General features: G+C 42.3%; 1 protein-coding gene across 3 annotated transcripts; it reads left to right on the top strand.

Moving 5' to 3' along the window:
* Positions 1-8,950: 8,950 nt before the first annotated feature.
* LOC311122456 (cofilin-2-like) lies at positions 8,951-21,499 on the top strand. 3 transcript variants are annotated; one of them, XR_014612447.1, is made up of 6 exons: positions 8,951-9,118; positions 17,482-17,640; positions 18,641-18,780; positions 18,938-19,014; positions 20,000-20,233; positions 20,353-20,929. XR_014612447.1 is itself a non-coding variant. In XM_084196810.1 (5 exons), the coding sequence occupies exons 1-5, from the start codon at positions 9,116-9,118 to the stop codon at positions 20,113-20,115; spliced, it is 495 nt and encodes a 164-aa protein (XP_084052936.1). In that variant the 5' UTR covers positions 8,951-9,115; the 3' UTR covers positions 20,116-21,499. The 3 variants fall into 3 exon arrangements, 2 of the variants coding, with proteins under 2 accessions (XP_084052936.1, XP_084052937.1); XM_084196810.1 differs by having other exon boundaries at positions 20,000-21,499; XM_084196811.1 differs by having other exon boundaries at positions 9,045-9,118; positions 18,647-18,780; positions 20,000-21,499.
* The last annotated feature ends 918 nt before the right edge of the window (positions 21,500-22,417 follow it).

Raw genomic sequence — 22,417 nt, 5'->3', positions numbered from 1 at the left:
TTACGGACATATGCAATCTCTTCCTATCCCAGTCTGCTGTCCCCACTTGCTTCAAGCTGTCCACCATTGTTCTTGTACCCAAGAAAGAAAAGGTAACTGAACTAAATGACTATCGCCCCGTAGTACTCGCTTACAGTATGTCATCATGAAGTGCTTTGAGAGGCTAGTTAAGGATCATATCACCTCCACCTTACCTGACACCCTAGACCCACTTAAATTTGCATACCGCCCCAATAGATCCACAGATGATGCAATCGCCATCACACTGCACACTGCCCTATCCCACCATAGACAAGAGGAATACCTATGTAAGAATGTTGCTCATTGACTACAACTCTGCCTTCAACACCATAGTACCCTCCAAGCTCATCATTAAGCTCGGGGCCCTGGGTCTGAACCCTGCCCTGTGCAACTGGGTCCTGGACTTCCTGACAGGCTGCCCCCAGGTGGTGAAGGTAGGAAACAACACCTCCACTACGCTGATCCTCAACACAGAGGTCCGACACGGGTGCGTGCTCAGCCCCCTCCTGTACTCCCTGTTCACCCATGTCTACCCCAGTAGCCGGATGCCCCTCTTGTCTGGTGGAAGTGTTGCCGCTATGTCGGCTCTCCACAGCCGACTGGCCGGTACTCTGCAGGGATCCCTCCCCGAAGGGGTCTCCCCCTTCCCTGGAGAATAGAGCTAGTAGGATGCTCCTGGATGACTTGGGGGACGTTCCTGTTCTCGACCTAACCAACCAGCCACGGAGATATGTTACTCACCATGGAAGTCGAAGAAAGCATCCTCTGGCAATGGGGACCTCCTTGGAGATGTTAAATCCGGATCGGACATAGACCAGAAATGGCTTTGCCACCCTGGATCCAGAGGTTCTGGCGCCTTCTTCCCTAGGGGCTTCCGATTCGAGATCGGATCCGGAGGTACCTGCGCCTTCGTCCTCTGTTATCTCCCTCTCCGGTGGCTTCTACCTCGGGCTCAGATCCTCAGCGCTCCCACTCTCATCAGATTATTAGGCTTCCTGAGAGACCGGCCCATTCATCATCCACGATGGATGCTACAGCCGGCTTGGGTCCATCGGGCCCCACCGCTCTTCGGTCCTCGAGGGGTTTGCGAAACCACTCGAGGCAAAAGAACGGCCGGACCTCCTTGGCCATTGCACCAGCTGTCGTCATCGGCAGCTCTATTGTAAGAAACATCTTGATTCCCGGGACAAAATCCCTGTGCTACCCAGGACCACAAGTACAGGACATTGCAAAGTTGCTTCCGACCGTTCTACGACAGATGCCGGGAGCTGACGCTGTCATAGTCCATGTGGGGTCAAACGACATCAGGAGGGCTAGCTCGGAACTTCTGAAAATGGATTTTAAAGAACTGATTCTAGCACTGAAAGATTCCGAAAAGCAGCCAATCATTTCAGGTCCGGTACCATCGTTGGGCAGCAGGCTACTGGCATTACACACCTGGCTAAAAGATTACTGTAGCTCTGTAGGAATCACTTTTATAGATAACTTTGACACCTTCTGGAAACAGAAGATACTCTACAGCAGCGTTTCCCAAATTCGGTCCTCAGGACCCCAACGGGTGCACGTTTAGGTTTTTTCCCTAGCACTACACAGCTGATTCAAATCATCAACAAAAATCATCAAGCTTTAATTATTTGAATCAGCTGTGTGGTGCTTGGGCAAAAAACTAAACCTGTACCCCTTGGGGTCCCCAGGACGGAGTCTGGGAAACACTGCTCTACAGGAATGACGGAGTCCATCCAAATCATCTTGGCACCTGGACTCTGTCCACGCATTTCAAGGCTGCGTTGAGACAATGACTTACCAATGACCCAAGACCAGCTCAGTTAATCCCTTCCATTGTGATGCTGAGTCGTCATAATGCTGCATCAAATGTACATTATCCCAGGGGCGTTGGCAGACACAATGTTAGTAACTTAATTTGTGTCCCACTAACTGCCCTGAATACCTCTGTTGATCCAACAACTATTGCATGCAGTAATCAGTAAACCAGATGTACACTCTAAGCACTGAGGCGGTGTGCCCTAGTAGGAAGTCCACTGTGTGCAGCTCACCCTGCACTATCAGCTCCAATATAAATAACATGAGCATGTCTACTTCTGATACGCTTCCCAGTAAAGCATTAAAAACAATCAAACAACCCAAAAAATTGCTAAAAATAGCACATATTAACATATGTAGCTTAAGAAACAAGGTTCATGATGTCAATAACTTGCTAGTAACAGATGGCATTCATATTCTGACTATCTCTGAAACTCACTTAGATTATACCTTTGATGATACAGTGGTAGCAATACATGGTTATAACATCTACAGAAAAGACAGAAATGCCAATGGGGGCGGTGTTGCGGTCTATATTCAGAACCACATTCCTGTAAAGCTTAGAGAGGATCTCATGTTAGATACTGTTGAAGTAATATGGCTACAGGTTCATCTGCCTCACCTAAAGCCCATTCTGGTGGGAAGCCGCTATAGACCACCAAGTGCTAACAGTCAGTATCTGGATAATATGTGTGACATGCTAGATGATGTATGTGATATCAACAGAGAGGTATATTTTCTGTGTGATTTAAATATTGTCTGGCTTTCATCAAGCTGCCCACTCAAGAAAAAGCTTCAAACTGTAACCAGTGCCTGCAACCTGGTTCAGGTTATCAGTCAACCTTCCAGGGTAGTTACAAACAGCACAGGAATGAAATCATCAACATGTATTGATCACATCTTTACTAATACTGCAGAAATTAGCTTGAAAGCAGAATCCAGTTTTGTAGCAATTCCTATGTTGTTGATGTAAAGAATATATGTTGGTCCGTGGTGTGTAATGAGGAGCAAACAGACACTGCACTTGACACATTTATGAAATTGCTTATTCCAGTTACTAATAAGCATGCACCCATTAAGAAAATCACTGTAAAAACTGTTAAATCCCCATAGATTGATGAGGAATTTAAAAATGGTATGGTTGAGAGGGATGAGGCAAAAGGAATGGCAAATAAGTCTGTCTGTACAACCGATTGGCAAACGTACTGCAAATTGAGAAATCATGTGACTAAACTGAATAAAAAGAAGAAGAAACTACACTATGAAACAAAGATAAATTACATAAAGAATGATAGTAAAAAGCTTTGGAGCACCTTAAATGACATTTTGGGAAAAAAGGCAAACTCAGCTCCATCATTCATTGAATCAGATGGCTCATTCATCACAAAACCCACTGATATTGCCAACTACTTTAATTATGTTTTCATTGGCAAGATTAGCAAACTTAGGCATGACATGCCAGCAACAAAGGCTGACACTACACATCCAAGTATATCTGACCAAATTATGAAAGACAAGCATTGTAATTTTGAATTCCGTAAAGTGAGTGTGGAAGAAGTGAAAAAATGATTGTTGTCTATCAAGAATGACAAGCCACCGGGGTCTGACAACTTGGATGGAAAATTACTGAGGATAATAGCGGATGATATTTCCACTCCTATTTGCCACATTTTCAATTTAAGCCTACTAGAAAGTGTGTGCCCCCAAGGCCTGGAGGGAAGCAAAAGTCATTCCGCTACCTAAGAATAGTAAAGCCCCCTTTACTGGCTCAAACAGCCGACCAATCAGCCTGTTACCAACCCTCAGTTGTTGGTGTTTGACAAGATACAATGCTATTTTACAGTAAGCAAATTGACAACAGACTTTCAGTACGCTTATAGGGAAGGACATTCAACAAACACAGCACTTACACAAATGACTGATGATTGGCTGAGAGAAATTGATGATTAAAATATTGTGGGGTCTGTTTTGTTAGACTTCAGTGCGGCTTTTGACATTATCGATCATAGTCTGCTGTTGGTAAAACGTACACAAGTCAAAAGTTTGGACACACCTACTCATTCAAGGGTTTTTCTTAATTTTAGTATTTTTTACATTGTAGAATAATAATGAAGACATCAAAACTATGAAATAACACATCTGGAATCATGTAGTAAAAAAAAAGTGTTAAACAAATCAAAATATATTTTATATTTGTGATTCTTCAAAGTAGCCACCGTTTGACTTGATGACAGCTTTGCACACTCTTGGCATTATCTCAACCTGCTTCATGAGGTATTCACCTGGAATGCATTTCAATTAACAGGTGTGCCTTGTTAAAAATATAATTTGTGGAATTTCTTTCCTTCTTAATGCATTTGAGCCAATCGGTTGTGTTGTGACAAGGTAGGGGGTGTATACAGAAGATTGCCCTATTTGGTAAAAGACCAAGTCCATGTTATGGCAAGAACAGCTCAAAAAAGCAAAGAGAAACGACAGTCCATCATTACTTTAAGACATGAAGGTCAGTTAATACGGAACATTTCAAGAACTTTGAAAGTTTCTTCAAGTGCAGTCGCAAAAACCATCAAGCGCTATGATGAAACTGGCTCTCATGAGGACTACCACAGGAATGGAAGACCCAGAGTTACCTCTGCTGCAGAGGATAAGTTCATTAGAGTTACCAGCCTCAGAAATTGCAGCCCAAATAAATGCTTCACAGAGTTCAAGTCACAGACACATCTCAACATCAACTGTTCAGAGGGGACTGTGTGAATCAGGCCTTCATGGTCGAATTGCTGCAAAGAAACCACTACTAAAGGACACCAATAATAAGAAGAGACCTGCTTGGGCCAAGAAACATGAGCAATGGACATTAGACCGGTGGAAATGTGTCTTTTGGTCTGGAGTCCAAATTTGAGATTTTTGGTTCCAACCGCCGTTTCCTTGTGAGATGCGGTGTGGGTGAACGGATGATCTCCACACGTGTATTTCCCACCGTAAAGCATGGAGGAGGAGGTGTTATGGTGTGGGGGTGCTTTGCTGGTGACACTGTCTGTGATTTATTTAGAATTCAATGCACATTTAACCAGCATGGCTACCACAGCATTCTGCAGCGATACGCCATCCCATCTAGTTTGGGCTTAGTGGGACTATCATTTGTTTTTCAACAGGACAATGACCCAACACACCTCCAGGCTGGGTAAGGGCTATTTTACCAAGAAGGAGAGTGATTGAGTGCCGCATCAGATGACCTGGTCTCCACAATCCCCAGACCTCAACCCAATTGAGACGGTTTGGGATGAGTTGGACGGCAGAGTGAAGGAAAAGCAGCCAACAAGTGCTCAGCATATGTGGGAACTCCTTCAAGACTGTTGGAAAAGCATTCCAGGTGAAGCTGGTTGAGAGAATGCCAAGAGTGTGCAAAGCTGTCATCAAGGCAAAGGGTGGCTACTTTGAAGAATCTCAAATATAAAATATATTTTGAAACTGGTCAAAATAAAGAAAAACCCTGGAATGACCTTTTACAGCTACTGTATATAAAGTGTAATTTTGACATTATTGATCATAGTCTGCTGCTGGAAAAACGTATGTGTTATGGCTTTACTCCCCCTGCTATAATGTGGATAAAGAGTTACCTGTCTAACAGAACACAGAGGCTGTTCTTTAATAATCCATGTAGAATCAGGAATTCCCCAGGGCAGCTGTCTAGGCCCCTTACTTTTTTCAATCTTTACTAACGACATGCCACTGGCTTTGAGTAAAGCCAGTGTGTCTATGTATGCGGATGACTCAACACTATACACGTCAGCTACTACAGCGACTGAAATGACTGCAACACTTAACAAAGAGCTGCAGTTAGTTTCAGAATGGGTGGCAAGGAATAAGTTAGTCCTAAATATTTCTAAAACTAAAAGCATTGTATTTGGGACAAATCATTCACTAAACCCTAAACCTCAACTAAATCCTGTAATAAATAATGTGGAAATTGAGCGAGTTTAGGTGACTAAACTGCTTGGAGTAACCCTGGATTGTAAACTGTCATGGTCATAACATATTGATACAACAGTAGCTAAGATGGGGAGAAGTCTGTCCATAATAAAGCGCTGCTCTACCTTCTTAACAGCACTATCAACAAGGCAGGTCCTACAGGCCCTAGTTTTGTCGCACCTGGATTACTTTTCAGTCATGTGGTCAGGTGCCACAAAAAGGGACAGGGAAGCACGGCTGGCCCTTGGATGTACACAGAGAGCTAACATTAATAATATGCATGTCAATCTCTCCTGGCTCAAAGTGGAGGAGAGATTGACTTCATCACTACTTGTATTTATGAGCGGTATTGACATGTTGGACACCCATGCATACCCCACAAGACATGCCACCAGAGGTCTCTTCACAGTCCCCAAGTCCAGAACAGACTATGGGAGGCGCACAGTACTACATAGAGCCATGACTACATGGAACTCTATTCCACATCAGGTAACTGATGCAAGCAGTAACATTTTATTTAAAAAGCAGATACAAATACACCTTATGGAACAGCGGGGACTGTGAAGAGAGACAGACACATGCATACACACACACGATAACAGACACACTATAACACATGATACACATGATAACATAGGCCGTCATTGTAAATAAGAATTTGTTCTTAACTGACTTGCCTAGTTAAATAAAGGTAAAATAAAAATAAAAAATAAAATACACACATGTACACATGGATTTTGTGTTGTAGATATGTGGTAGAGGTGGAGTAGGGGCCTGAGGGCACACAGTGTGTTGTGAAATCTGTGAATGTATTGTAATGTTTTTTAAATTGTATAATTGCCTTAATTTTGCTGGACCCCAGGAAGAGTAACTGCTGCCTTGGCAGGAACTAATGGGGATCCATAATAAACCCCAGGAAGAGTAACTGCTGCCTTGGCAGGAACTAATGGGGATCCATAATAAATACAAATACAAATACAAATAGACTCTAGGGGGGGTTTTATAGACTATTTTTATAAAGATTTCACCACTTGGAATGTGATGTGAGTATTATAGACTCCTCTTTTTGCTTGCCTGGAAACCCGACATTGAATTGCATTGGATTCTATATTGGGCGGGAATTAGCGACCTCTACAAGCCAGAATGTTGAATACAATTATATTTTAACATACTTTACCGGTTGTCCTTGCGGTTTGTCCTTTGGAGGTAGGAATGTGAGACAATATATCCACAGGAAAATGTTATTACATCAACTTCAGGTGCTTCAGATGATAGAAATCTGAACGCACTACCAGCGCACTGAGAGGAAATGTTCCTGATTCAAACTCTCATTTCTGTCTGACATATAATTCAACGCAATTCAGCATTGGGTTTCCAAGGCAACCCTTATGCCTGGTTATGCTAGTATGTATTGATTACAAGAAGAAGATATCTTCAACTTCATGACAATCAAATCTTCTGAGCTGTTTTGATTTGTTTATGACAGGTCAAAGATCAATCTGTTCCATTCTTCGTGAAGAGACTAGCTAGATACTGTTACCAGACAGTTCATGAGTCAATCGTGGTGTTTGTTGTTGAGTTACCAGACAGTTCATGAGTCAATCAGTTCATACTCCCACCGTGGAGAGAAAGAGATAACCCTTAAAGGTGTGTGTCCAACCCCTACTCCTCTGCCATATAAGGGTATCGAAATGTCTTTCAAACTCTAGTCATGTTAAATGTGTTGTGTGGTTTGTTCTCCACGACTTAACACAACTTATTCCATATAAGTCGTGTTATCCCCAGCCCACCGCCCACCGCCCACCACTCACCTGTGTAATTATTACACTGAACAAAAGTATAAACGCAACATGTAAAGTGTTGGTCCCATGTTTCATGAGCTGAAAAAAAAAAGATCCCAGAATTGTTTTATACGCACAAAAAAATCTTATTTCCCAAAAATGTTGTGCACAAATTTGTTTACATCCCTGTTATTGAGCATATCTCCTTTGCCAAGATAATCCATCCACCTGAAAGGTGTGGCATATCAAGAAGCTGATTAAACAGCATGATCATTACACAGGTGCACCTTGTGCTGGGGACAATAAAAGGCCACTAAAATGTGCAGTTTTATCACCCAACACAATGCCACATATTTCTCAAGTTTTGAGGGAGCGTGCAATTGGCATGCTGACTGTAAGAATGTCCACCAGAGCTGTTGCCAGAGAATTTAATGTTCATTACTCTACCATAAGCTGCATAAGCATGGGACCTCAGACCATGTGTATGGCGTTGTATGGGTGAGCGGTTTGCTGATTTCAATGTTGTGAACAGAGTGCCCATGGTGGCGGTGGGGTTATGGTATGGGCAGGCATAAGTTACAGACAACGAACACAATTGCGTTTCATCGATGGCAATTTGAATGCACAGAGATACCGTGACGAGATCCTGAGGCCCATTTTTATGCCATTCATCCGCCGCCATCACTTCATGGTTCAGCATGATAATGCACGGCCCCATGTCGCAAGGATCTGTACACAATTCCTGGAAGCTGAAAATGACCCAGTTCTTCCATGGCCTGCATACTCAGACATGTCACCCATTGAGCATGTTTGGGATGCTCTGGATTAACATGTACAACAGCGTGTTCCAGTTCCTGCCAATATCCAGCAACTTCGGACAGCCATTGAAGAGGAGTGGGACAACATTCCACGGGCCACAATCAACAGCCTGATCAACTCTATGGGAAGGAGATGTGTCGCGCTGCATGAGGCAAATGCTGGTCACACCAGATACTGACTGGTTTTCTGATCCACGCCCCTACTTTTTTTAAAAAGGTATCTGTGACCAACATATGCATATCTGTATTCCCAGTCATGTGAAAGCCATAGATTAGGGCCTTAATTTATTTCAATTGACTGATTTCCTTTTATGAACTGTAACTCAGTAAAATCTTTGAAATTGTTGCATGTTGCGTTTATATTTTTGTTCAGTGTACATAGTAAAGTAACTAAAATGACTTGATTAGCGTTGTGATAAGTTAGTGTTTGTAAGTTGAGTAGCCCATGTTGCCATGAGCAACAACAAAGAGCCTTTAAGTTTTCTTAACATTTAATATACCTGTTTGTACAGCCCCGGAAACCAACCTAGCCGCAGGCTATATTTGCCATCAGAGGAAAACAGTCCTAGCGAGCTGATTGGTGTGTACGACTACAACCCAACATCCCACTTTTTCTACCTGCTTTTCTGTCCCGTCCCTCCGTCAGCGCAGCTTAACACCTATCCTCCGTCTCCTGTCTACTTTCTTCACACCACAGCAGTGAAAATGGTGAGTACTGGAGGTTTTTTGCGTCAAAGGCACCTTCTAAGCCAACAAATTCTCAGTATTGCTATGTATTGTGGGGTTAGCGGTTAGGAAATATGTCTCATGCTATGAAACTGAGAGAACGGCTTTAAAATAACTTAGCAAATGGACAGTGTACCTCTCTCTCTTTCCAGTCCAGTATTCACAGATACCAAATGGACAGTATACCTCTCTCTCTCTCCAGTCCAGTATTCACAGATACCACGCTGATAATTGTAAGAACATGAAACTTGAAACCTCAGTGGGATTCTATCCTGAATCTTTGGCTCTTTTGGCGTTCGCATCGTCCAGAGTCAGACGTCTTATTTTCAGGATCTTCAATGAAGCAAAACATTTTTGTTGTGTATTATCAAGACTTGCTTACTGCCATTCGGATGAAGCCTTCGTCTTACCATATGTTTGGATTCTTCTGTAAGTAAGGAATGTAAAAGGTTTAGGGTGCATTCGAATTGCCCTATGGGCCCTGATTAAACACAGTTAACTATATATGGAATAGGGTGACATTAGTTACACAACCAGCTCCCTCCTGAGTGTTGTGGCGTCACCAGGGCGGTTCTACTACTAGTGCTGACTTGTTCCTCACGGTCTCCAGGAATGCGGCTGACGGAGGCCTTGTGCAGGAATGCGGCTGACAGAGGCCTAGAACTCACAAGGAAACGATGCTTATTAAGTCACTGTGAAAGATCAGGGCCTGTATTCACAAAGCGAGAGTGCTGATTGATCCAGGGTCAGTTTGGGCTCAGGGCCTGTATTCACAAAGCGAGAGTGCTGATTGATCCAGGGTCAGTTTGGGCTCAGGGCCTGTATTCACAAAGCGAGAGTGCTGATTGATCTAGGGTCAGTTTGGGCTCAGGGCCTGTATTCACAAAGCGAGAGTGCTGATTGATCCAGGGTCAGTTTGGGCTCAGGGCCTGTATTCACAAAGCGAGAGTGCTGATTGATCCAGGGTCAGTTTGGGCTCAGGGCCTGTATTCACAAAGCGAGAGTGCTGATTGATCTAGGGTCAGTTTGGGCTCAGGGCCTGTATTCACAAAGCGAGAGTGCTGATTGATCCAGGGTCAGTTTGGGCTTTTAGTTCATCATTATATTGACCAGGGGAACTGATCCTGGATCAGCTAACCTACGCTGAGACTCTTCGTTAACACTTCTCTCTATACCCCATGTATTTCTCTCTATACCCCATGTATTGCTCTCTATACCCCATGTATTTCTCTCTATACCCCATGTATTTCTCTCTCTATACCCCATGTATTTCTCTCTATACCCCATGTATTTCTCTCTATATACCCCATGTATTTCTCTCTCTATACCCCATGTATTTCTCTCTCTATACCCCATGTATTGCTCTCTATACCCCATGTATTTCTCTCTATACCCCATGTATTTCTCTCTCTATACCCCATGTATTTCTCTCTATACCCCATGTATTTCTCTCTATATACCCCATGTATTTCTCTCTCTATACCCCATGTATTTCTCTCTCTATACCCCATGTATTTCTCTCTATACCCCATGTATTTCTCTCTATACCCCATGTATTTCTCTCTATACCCCATGTATTTCTCTCTATACCCCATGTATTTCTCTCTATACCCCATGTATTTCTCTCTATACCCCATGTATTTCTCTCTATACCCCATGTATTTCTCTCTCTATACCCCATGTATTTCTCTCTATACCCCATGTATGTCTCTCTATACCCCATGTATCTCTCTCTATACCCCATGTATTTCTCTCTATACCCCATGTATTTCTCTCTATACCCCATGTATTTCTCTCTATACCCCATGTATTTCTCTCTCTATACCCCATGTATTTCTCTCTATACCCCATGTATTTCTCTCTATACCCCATGTATTTCTCTCTATACCCCATGTATTTCTCACTATACCCCATGTATTTCTCTCTATACCCCATGTATTTCTCTCTATACCCCATGTATTTCTCTCTATACCCCATGTATTTCTCTCTATACCCCATGTATTTCTCTCTATACCCCATGTATTTCTCTCTCTATACCCCATGTATTTCTCTCTATACCCCATGTATTTCTCTCTCTATACCCCATGTATTTCTCTCTATACCCCATGTATTTCTCTCTCTATACCCCATGTATTTCTCTCTATACCCCATGTATTTCTCTCTCTATACCCCATGTATTTCTCTCTATACCCCATGTATTTCTCTCTATACCCCATGTATTTCTCTCTATACCCCATGTATTTCTCTCTCTATACCCCATGTATTTCTCTCTATACCCCATGTATTTCTCTCTATACCCCATGTATTTCTCTCTCTATACCCCATGTATTTCTCTCTATACCCCATGTATTTCTCTCTATACCCCATGTATTTCTCTCTATACCCCATGTATTTCTCTCTATACCCCATGTATTTCTCTCTATACCCCATGTATTTCTCTCTCTATACCCCATGTATTTCTCTCTATACCCCATGTATTTCTCTCTATACCCCATGTATTTCTCTCTATACCCCATGTATTTCTCTCTATACCCCATGTATTTCTCTCTATACCCCATGTATTTCTCTCTATACCCCATGTATTTCTCTCTATACCCCATGTATTTCTCTCTATACCCCATGTATTTCTCTCTATACCCCATGTATTTCTCTCTCTATACCCAATGTATTTCTCTCTATACCCCATGTATTTCTCTCTATACCCCATGTATTTCTCTCTATACCCCATGTATTTCTCTCTCTATACCCCATGTATTTCTCTCTATACCCCATGTATTTCTCTCTATACCCCATGTATTTCTCTCTCTATACCCCATGTATTTCTCTCTATACCCCATGTATTTCTCTCTATACCCCATGTATTTCTCTCTATACCCCATGTATTTCTCTCTATACCCCATGTATTTCTCTCTATACCCCATGTATTTCTCTCTCTATACCCCATGTATTTCTCTCTATACCCCATGTATTTCTCTCTCTATACCCCATGTATTTCTCTCTATACCCCATGTATTTCTCTCTCTATACCCCATGTATTTCTCTCTATACCCCATGTATTTGTCTCTCTATACCCCATGTATTTCTCTCTATACCCCATGTATTTCTCTCTATACCCCATGTATTTCTCTCTATACCCCATGTATTTCTCTCTCTATACCCCATGTATTTCTCTCTATACCCCATGTATTTCTCTCTATACCCCATGTATTTCTCTCTATACCCCATGTATTTCTCTCTCTATACCCCATGTATTTCTCTCTATACCCCATGTATTTCTCTCTCTATACCCCATGTATTTCTCTCTATACCCCATGTATTTCTCTCTATACCCCATGTATTTCTCTCTATACCCCATGTATTTCTCTCTATACCCCATGTATTTCTCTCTATACCCCATGTATTTCTCTCTATACCCCATGTATTTCTCTCTATACCCCATGTATTTCTCTCTATACCCCATGTATTTCTCTCTATACCCCATGTATTTCTCTCTATACCCCATGTATTTCTCTCTCTATACCCCATGTATTTCTCTCTCTATACCCCATGTATTTCTCTCTATACCCCATGTATTTCTCTCTATACCCCATGTATTTCTCTCTATACCCCATGTATTTCTCTCTATACCCCATGTATTTCTCTCTATACCCCATGTATTTCTCTCTATACCCCATGTATTTCTCTCTATACCCCATGTATTTCTCTCTATACCCCATGTATTTCTCTCTATACCCCATGTATTTCTCTCTATACCCCATGTATTTCTCTCTATACCCCATGTATTTCTCTCTATACCCCATGTATTTCTCTCTATACCCCATGTATTTCTCTCTATACCCCATGTATTTCTCTCTATACCCCATGTATTTCTCTCTATACCCCATGTATCTCTCTCTATACCCCATGTATTTCTCTCTTTACCCCATGTATTTCTCTCTATACCCCATGTATTTCTCTCTATACCCCATGTATTTCTCTCTATACCCCATGTATTTCTCTCTTTACCCCATGTATTTCTCTCTATACCCCATGTATTTCTCTTTATACCCCATGTATTTCTCTCTATACCCCATGTATTTCTCTCTATACCCCATGTATTTCTCTCTATACCCCATGTATTTCTCTCTATACCCCATGTATTTCTCTCTCTATACCCCATGTATTTCTCTCTATACCCCATGTATTTCTCTCTATACCCCATGTATTTCTCTCTCTATACCCCATGTATTTCTCTCTCTATACCCCATGTATTTCTCTCTATACCCCATGTATTTCTCTCTATACCCCATGTATTTCTCTCTATACCCCATGTATTTCTCGCTATACACGCTTTTTCCAGCATCAATCATCCATGTCGCCACTTATTTTCATATACAGTACCAGTTAAAAAATTTGGACACCTACTCATCCGAGGGTTTTTCTTTATTTTTACTATTTTCTACATTGTAGAATAATAGTGAAGACATCGAAACTATGAAATAACACATATGGAATCATGTAGGAACCCAAAAAGTGTTAAACAAATCAAAATATATTTTATATTTGAGATTCTTTGAAGTAGCCACCCTTTGCCTTGATGACAGCTTTGCACACTCTTGGCATTCTCTCAACCAGCTTCATGAGGTAGTCACCTGGAATGCATTTCAATTAACAGGTGTGCCTTTTTAAAAGTTAATTTGTGGAATTTCTTTCCTTCTTAATGCGTTTGAGCCATTCAGTTGTGTTGTGACAAGGTAGGGGGGGTATACAGAAGATTGCCCTATTTGGTAAAAGACCAAGTCCATATTATGGCAAGAACAGCTCAAATAAGCAAAGAGAAACGACAGTCCATCAATACTTTAAGACATGAAGGTCAGTCAATCCAGAAAAATGCAAGAACTTTGAAAGTTTCTTCAAGTGCAGTCGCAAAATCCATCAAGCGCTATGATGAAACTGGCTCTCATGAGGACCACCACAGGAATGGAAGACCCAGAGTTACCTCTGCTGCAGAGGATAAGTTCATTAGAGTTACCAGCCTCAGAAATTGCAGCCCAAAGTAACAGACACATCTCAACATCAACTGTTCAGAGGAGACTGTGTGAATCAGGCCTTCATGGTCGAATTGCTGCAAAGAAACCACTACTAAAGGACACCAATAAGAAGAAGAGACCTGCTTGGTCCAAGAAACATGAGCAATGGAAACACAAGCAACTCAACTCAGACTTAGTGGGACTCGTGACTCGACTCGGACTCGATCACAGGAGACTAGGGACTCGACTCAGACTCAAGGTTTAGTGACTCGACTACAACACCGGTTCTGATGCTATGTACATGTGTTCCCGCAGAAAGCACATACACGTACACGCACGCACATAACATCGTATCACTCGTCGGATGTGGCAGGGCTTGCAAACTATTACAGACTACAAAGGGAAGCACAGCCGCGAGCTTCCCAGTGACATGAGCCTACCAGACTAGCTAAATTACTTCTATGCTCGCTTCGAGGCAAGTAACACTGAAACATGCATGAGAGCATCAGCTGTTCCGGACGACTGTGTGATCACGCTCTCTGTAGCCGATGTCAAGTGCTTTGAAAGGCTGCTCATGGCTCACATCAACACCATTATCCCAGAAACCCTAGACCCACTCCAATTTGCATACCGCCCCAACAGATCCACAGATGATGCAATCTCTATTGCGCTCCACACTGCCCTTTCACACCTGGACAAAAGGAACACCTCAGCGTTCAACACCGTAGTGCCCTCAAAGCTCATCACTAAGCTAAGGACCCTGGGACTAAACACCTCCCTCTTCAATTGGATCCTGGACTTCCTGACGGGCTGCTCCCAAGTGGTAAGGGTAGGTAAAAACACATCCGCCACGCTGATCCTCAACACATGGGCCCCTCAGGGGTGCATGCTCAGTCCCCTCCTGTACTTCCTGTTCACTCATGACTGCATGGCCAGGCTCGAATCCAACACCATCATTAAGTTTGCTGATGACAGTGGTAGGCCTGATCACCGACAACGACGAGACAGCCTATAGGGAGGAGGTCAGAGACCTGGCTGTGAGGTGTCAGGACAACAACCTCTCCCTCAACGTGATCAAGACAAATGATATGATTGTGGACTACAGGAAAAAGAAGAGGACCGAGCACGCCCCCATTCTCATCGACGGGGTTGTAGTGGAACAGGTTGAGCGCTTCAAGTTCCTTGGTGCCCACATCACCAACAAACTAACATGGCCCAAGCACACCAAGACAGTCGTGAAGAGGGCACGACAAAACCTATTCCCCCTAAGGAGACTGAAAAGATTTGGCATGGGTCCTCAGATCCTCAAAAGGTTCTACAGCTGCACCATCTAGAGCATCCTGACTGGTTGCATCACCGCCTGGTATGGCAACTGCTTGGCCTCCGACCGCAAGGCACTACAGAGGGTAGTGCGTACGGCCCAGTACATCACTGGGGCCAAGCTTCCTGCCATCCAGGACCTCTATACCAGGAGGTGTCAGAGGAAGGCCCTAAAAATGGTCAAAGACTCCAGCCACCCTAGTCATAGACTGTTCTCTCTGCTACCGCACGACAAGCGGTACCGGAGCGCCAAGTCTAGGTCCAAGAGGCTTCTAAACAGCTTCTACCCCCAAGCCATAAGACTCCTGAACATCTAATCAAATGGCTACCCGGACTATTTGCATTGCCCCCCCTCCCACCCCCCCTTTACTCTCTGTTTATTATCTATGCATAATCACTTTAACTCTACCTACATTTACATATTACCTCAATTACCTCGACTAACCGGTGCCCCCGTACATTGACTCTGTACCAGTACCCTCTGTATATAGCCTCGCTGTTTTTAATTTTACTGCTGCTCTTTAATTATTTGTTACTTTTATTTAGTATTATTTTATATTGTATTTTTAGTGTGATTTTTTTTTAGCGTATTCTTTCTTAAAACTGCATTGTTGGTTAAGGGCTTGTAAGTAAGCATTTCACTGGAAGGTCTACACCTCTTGTATTCGGCGCATGTGACAAATCGGGGCTACTTTCACAGGCCAAACTCTTGTTCTTATGCCAATTTTAGCTTCTGACACTAAAGCATCAATCTACATATCAGGGATAGGCATTTATGCCTGAATGGCACTTGGATAAGTCAGGAGTAGTGATGTACAGTTTGCGAACGATTCATTCTTTTTGAACGATTCTTTTTACTGACAGTTTGACCTGCTAGTGCTGGCCGCAATGAGTCCTCCAGCAGGATGAATACATGCTCCTCCAGCTCAGCGGCTCCAGAGACGTGCTCCGACCACCAACTGTCCGTCATATGCCTGCAGGGAAATAGATCATGAGCATAGAGACGAAAAATACATGTTTAAAATGATAATTGATCACATGGTCCAAGAATGATGGCAATTAATTGATAATTTAATGTAATGATGGACACAGCTTTGTAGAACCAAAACATACACAGCCTCTGCACAACAAACTCGAACCCGAGAACGAATCGGGGTGGGATGCTGCAGTTCGCGAACGACTGTACTTACCACCCTCACGGCAGTCAAGCAATGCATTCTGCCAAGAGTCTTTCACAATCTAGTCCGGTTGCGGCCACAACTAGACCTCGTTTCAAATGTATCAAGAAATAATCGTATTTTTTCCATACAATCAACACATGTACATTGTTTAAAGCACATTTTTTAAAGTCTCAGTCACAAATGGCGGCTCCAATAAGCCCCCTATGGTGAACCACATGTGACTGAGAGGTTTGTAGAATCATGACTCTCGAGTTTTCAGTTCATCTTTCGCCGGTAGGGGGTCCTGCATGGTCTGGGCATTACTGACTCAAATGAACTAAATGAGTCAAAGATCAGAGTCAGTAAAAAGAGCCAAACTTCCCATCACTAGTCAGGATAATGTATTGGTATTCCAAAGATTATGGTCACTTGCCCGAAATTGTGAAAATAGCTAATTACACACAGAAATTCCAAAACTTGTCAGTCTTTCACTTACTGTAAATGGTAAGAAACAACAAAGATACATTTAGGCTGATGGAATTCTTTGCAGTTTGGTTGTTTTCAGGAATACATTTCACCCGCCCAATTGGGCAACCACAGAGCAGGTTCACTTGCCCCTGACTGCTCAGTTCAGTTGCCCAAGGTCAACCCTTAATGTCAATCCCTGCATATAAATAAATCTGTAAGGTTACAAGGTCCTAATGTGGTCATAAGATTTCCTGCTGTTCAAGCAATGGTAATTTCAATTACTTTTTATATTCAAATCGATTCTTCAAGACGATACATTTCTTAGGAGCTTGGGGACAACTGTCTCAGGTTGTGTTCTGCTTCCTGTTATTTTCTCCTTTGTGACCAGGCCTCTGGAATAGCCGTCCATGACGACGTCGTGCTCACGTTTGACAAGATCAGAGTTCGCCTCCAGGGGGCCGATAAGCAGGAGCAGCTGAAGCTGGTGCTCTTCAAGATCAGCGACGACGGGAAATGTATCGTCGTGGACGAGGACAACTGCCTGAAGGTCAGCGGTAGCATACATAACAGTATATCATTATAAATGTCATAGTATATGACATTTAGCAGACACTTTTATCCAAAGCGACGTAGTCATGCGCACATCATTTTTTTTAAACGTATGGATGTTTCTCGGGAATCGAGCACTTTGCAAGCGCCATGCTCTACCAACTGAGATCCAGAGGACCATATATTTAGGCATTCTAAGCCCTTTCTCGATGTCTATTTCCTCGATTCCTTGCATCCTCTCTCCTCGCTTCGTTCTCAAAATGCATTGGAGAAGAAGGTCCAAGGGGAGGGACCTTCTCCCCCCATACTATTGAGATGGAGTCAAGGAGATAGGATGCTAGGAATCACAGAAGAAATTCAGGGACTGCATCCTAAATCTCATAAAACAATCTCCTAAAGCAGTGCACTATATAGGAAATGGGGATACCTGGTCAGTTGTACAACTGAATGCATTTAACTGAAATGTGTCTTCAGCATTTAACCCAACCCCTCTGAATCAGAGCGGTGCGAGGGCTGCCTTAATCGACATCCACGTCATCGGCGCCCGGGGAACAGCCTTGCTCAGGGGCAGAACTACAGATTCTTACCTTGTCAGCTCCGGGATTCGATCCAGCAACCTTTCGGTTACTGGCCCAAAGCTCCTACCTGCCAGGCTACCTGCCGCCCCCCATAGGAAATAGGGTGCCATTTTGTACGCAATCGGAGAGTTCGGGCAACTAACATTCCTTTTATCCAGTCATGACGAGTATTTGCTACTTTGTTCTAATTCAGTGACACATAGCATTGTTTAAAATTCATACAATTCTGTATAATGTAATTGGGAGCTAACGTGGTTGCCATATAAATATGTAGTGTCATGTTAATGCATCAAAATGCAGAAACCGCAATGTCCAACATTTTTTACTATTATATAATTGGGGTTAGGGTTAGTAACGTGAACATCTGGAAAAGCACTATATAATTTGTTATCAATTAATAAAAATTACCAATCAATTAAGGTGAAGGACCTGAACGGGGAGGAGGACGTATTCAGGAAGATCGTCAACATGATGCCGACGGAGGACTGCCGCTATGCCCTCTACGACTGTTCCTGGGAGAGCAAGGACAGCCCCAAGGAGGACCTGGTCTTCATCATGTGGTAGGTTGAACCATGGAGTACCGTACCACCATGAATAACACTACCATGTCAACCGTATTGAGTGGAGGGAGTGAGAGAGAGAGGATTTGGAAATTGACTCAAGGCAGAACGTTTGGAGCGCTTTCTAAACGTAGTATTTTTCTGTTTGAAAATGCAGGGCTCCAGAACACTCAACTATCAAAAAGAAAATGAAATACGCCAGCTCAAAGCAATACATTAAAGCAAAGTTCCAAGGTAAGAGGTTGGGTATTCTCAGGTATCTTTCAAGACTTTCAGCCTATCCCCTTTCCAGCATCAGGGGGATATGTTCATTAGCCACCAAACTGAAGAAAATTGACTGAAACAGGGAGACTGCCTGGACTTGTCCAATAAGATGCTCTCATTTTCAAAATCCTTCTACAACACCATCAGTGGAATGACATCAACTACAACACCATCAGTGGAATGACAATCAACTACAACACCATCAGTGGAATGACATCAACTACAACACCATCAGTGGAATGACAATCAACTACAACACCATCAGTGGAATGACATCAACTACAACACCATCGGTGGAATGACAATCAACTACAACACCATCAGTGGAATGACAATCAGCCTACAAAGTATCTTGGTCAAAATGATCAATATATTCAGAGACGACCTATCAGATCTCAGAATTGCACAATCAGTTTTCAGGGGGACCCTGGTCACCCTGGACCACACCCTGGACACGCCACCGATCGTACCTCATCAGAACCCAAAATATACGGTTGTTTTACTCCAATGTTTGTAAACAACATAAATTTAAACAAACACTGTATATCCTCAAAATATGGATAAAACTATCATTTCTATACCATGGGATGGTCAGTCCTTGCATCCATAATCTCTGTCTATGAATTTGAGTCGTTACATTTCTCCGGGCCCATCCATCAGCTTTTTACCAAAACCATTTTGTTATTGTTTCAACTGCGGATTCTAGCGTTCATGAGCCTGATGAATGACACAGAAATTCTAGACTAGTGACCTAAGGCGGTCTAGCAGTCTAAGCCAGGTCCTCCAGAACACATACACCTCTGCAGCATGGGTTTGAAACCGGCCTATTTCAGCACACTGTCCTCTTTTTTTTAATCTCCAATAAACAAACAAAAATATGTGAGGAGTGAGATTGCCCCAACTCCGTAAAAAAAGGAGAAATGACTGACTGTCTGTGTTCTCGTGTGTTTCACAGGTCTGAAGTTTGAGTGGCAGGTGAACGACATGTCAGACGCCAAAGACAGCTCTGCCTTCATTGATAAACTGGGAGGGAGAGGAGTTGTTAAAAAACTGGAGGGGAAAGAGGTCTAAGGTCCTGACTCCTGACGCCACCATACAACATGGAATCAAAACCAGACCTGGGTTCAAATACAATTTGAAATCCTTCAGATACTTTCAGCGTTTGCTTAAGCCTGCTTAAAAGTGCCAGGTAGGCAGGTTTTTTTTATTTTTTTTTACGTTTAGGGCTTTTCTATTGGTTGCAACAGGCAAGCTCAATCAAACACAGCTAAAGTATTTAAAATGATTTCGAATAGTTATTGAACCCAGGTCTGTTCAAAACACCGACGCAAAAGCAGCCCAATGCCGGTGTCTCCAACTGAACTGTCCAACAACAGAGTGTGGTAGTTGATTAGGTCTTTATAGAAACATCCCTTGGTCAATGGCAGATTGGTAATGAAATAGGTTGATACATTTAGTACTTTTTCCAGACATAACTCCTCCACGATTTATACAAATTCACATGTATTTTCCTGTAGCTTGGGATCCTAGTTTCATCCTTGAATGTGCTTTTATTTTTGGTATCCTGTGTCTATTGACTCTGTTCCAGACTAAAATACCATTGATATCACTCCTTCCATGTTTGCTGATGTTTTGTTGAAATTGGAAAAATGTCACATAATATATTGTTAAAAAAGGAAGATACCTCCACAGAATGTTGATGGCAGAAGGTCCGCCACTTTTATAATAAAGAGAAACTGCATTTCCTGTATACTCCCCTGGATTTACAGAAAAAACTAAAATATATCCTGCTCCCCCTATGTTTAAGTGAAAGATTAACAATGTATGGCATTTCTGTGTGTAAACAGCTAATTTAAACCAGAAAATAAAAATGACAGCTATTGTAAGTATGACACCGGAACTCATCTTGTTGACATGGCATGGGTCGTTACCTGGTGACGAAAAACTTTTGATTTCACCTAATTTTAACATTCTGTCATCAAGAGCTCATGTTGAACAGGGTTGACATGTTGTGCTTGACCCACTCAGTTTTCCACCACAAAACACCAGAAAATGACCAAATAGAGTTCAACCAGCTTTTACACTATGATTTGATTATTATATGTTCAATGTTTCTTTTGAAAAACATATTTTAAAAGGAATAGTTTCTCGATATTTAAAGAGTTCAGTTCAAGTAACAGGGTTGACTTTAAAATGAGGGACAGTTTTTTTTTTTTTACCTTAAAACGAATCACTAATCACATTAAATAAAGAATGATCTTCAGAAATGACTTTGTCAAAGCAACAACAATAACTAGGGCTTTACAACGATGGTGACAACTTGGAGAAATGTTGGGGTTAAGTGGGTTCAAATCTTCCTGGATGTCAAAGAGGGTGCACAGAGGGACATGTCAAAATGCTGAATTTTGGCACTTTAGCAAGTCTTTATGTGGTCTATATTAAAGGCACTTAATTGAAAATAACTGGCTTTTAAAATTCAATATTAGCGCACAATTTCTATATAAAATATCAAAGGGATGCAAAAGGCACTAATTTCGCGGAACTACCCGCGTGTCCTTGATGCGAAAATTAACCCTTTGAAATTGTTGTCTAGCATACAGTATATGAAGCTCACATAAGTACATTACTTTAAGCCACACATGGAGTCATACTAAAAGTATGATTAAAAATGTCACTTTCCTCAAGAAGCTCATGCTAGTTTTTACAAGGGGGACTCTATGTGTTAGGGATGTTAATGTTTGAAATTAAATGTTATGAAAAAACACTTAAGTTATGAATGTTAGGATTCTAGTATCCAATAACTCTTTGCGCCACTATTCAACAAGTCCCCAACTTCTGCATTCGGAATGACTGGGAGTGAATGGTAGCAGCACAGAAAGTTTGCCATCAAAGTGAAAAACAAACTTAATCGTAGTGACTTTCAGCGAACTACTCAGCGAACACATAACATAACTGCTTTACTGTCATTCTATTCCTTTAGACATTTTTTAAATAATCTACATCCACTTTATTACTGGATTTCCTGACCGCTGGTCACGTTTTCAATGCTAATCCTGTAGAACCCAACAACGGCGCTGGTCCCATGAATTTGTTTATTTTTCGAAAGCTTCCGCATGGAATTATTGCGTTGTCCTAACCTTCCCATCTTCAACCTAGACCCATGCCAGGAAGTAAAACCAGGAAGTGTACCCTTCAAGCTGTGCTGTGATTTGTTGAGTCAACTCAACTGACATTACAAAAAAATACATTCCATTGCATGAGCCACATCAGTTAGCATCATTTGAACGAACATTCTACATTACCATGGTAATCCAGCATAGTCCCAGTCGGTATTAGATAGAACGTTAAGGCCCCGCCCGCCTATGGGGAAAAC

The sequence above is a fragment of the Coregonus lavaretus genome (assembly GCF_964263955.1).
Source record: "Coregonus lavaretus genome assembly, contig: HAP1_SCAFFOLD_510, whole genome shotgun sequence".
Lineage (NCBI taxonomy): Eukaryota > Metazoa > Chordata > Actinopteri > Salmoniformes > Salmonidae > Coregonus > Coregonus lavaretus.
The sequence above is the reverse complement of the archived record's forward strand: the minus strand, read 5'-3'. Positions and strand labels throughout refer to the sequence as shown.

Coding starts and splice junctions, on each gene's coding strand:
- LOC311122456 (XM_084196810.1), top strand. Junction 18,781..18,937: donor GACCTGGTCTTCATCATGTG/GTAGGTTGAACC, acceptor TTGAAAATGCAG/GGCTCCAGAACACTCAACTA. Junction 19,015..19,999: donor CATTAAAGCAAAGTTCCAAG/GTAAGAGGTTGG, acceptor TGTGTTTCACAG/GTCTGAAGTTTGAGTGGCAG.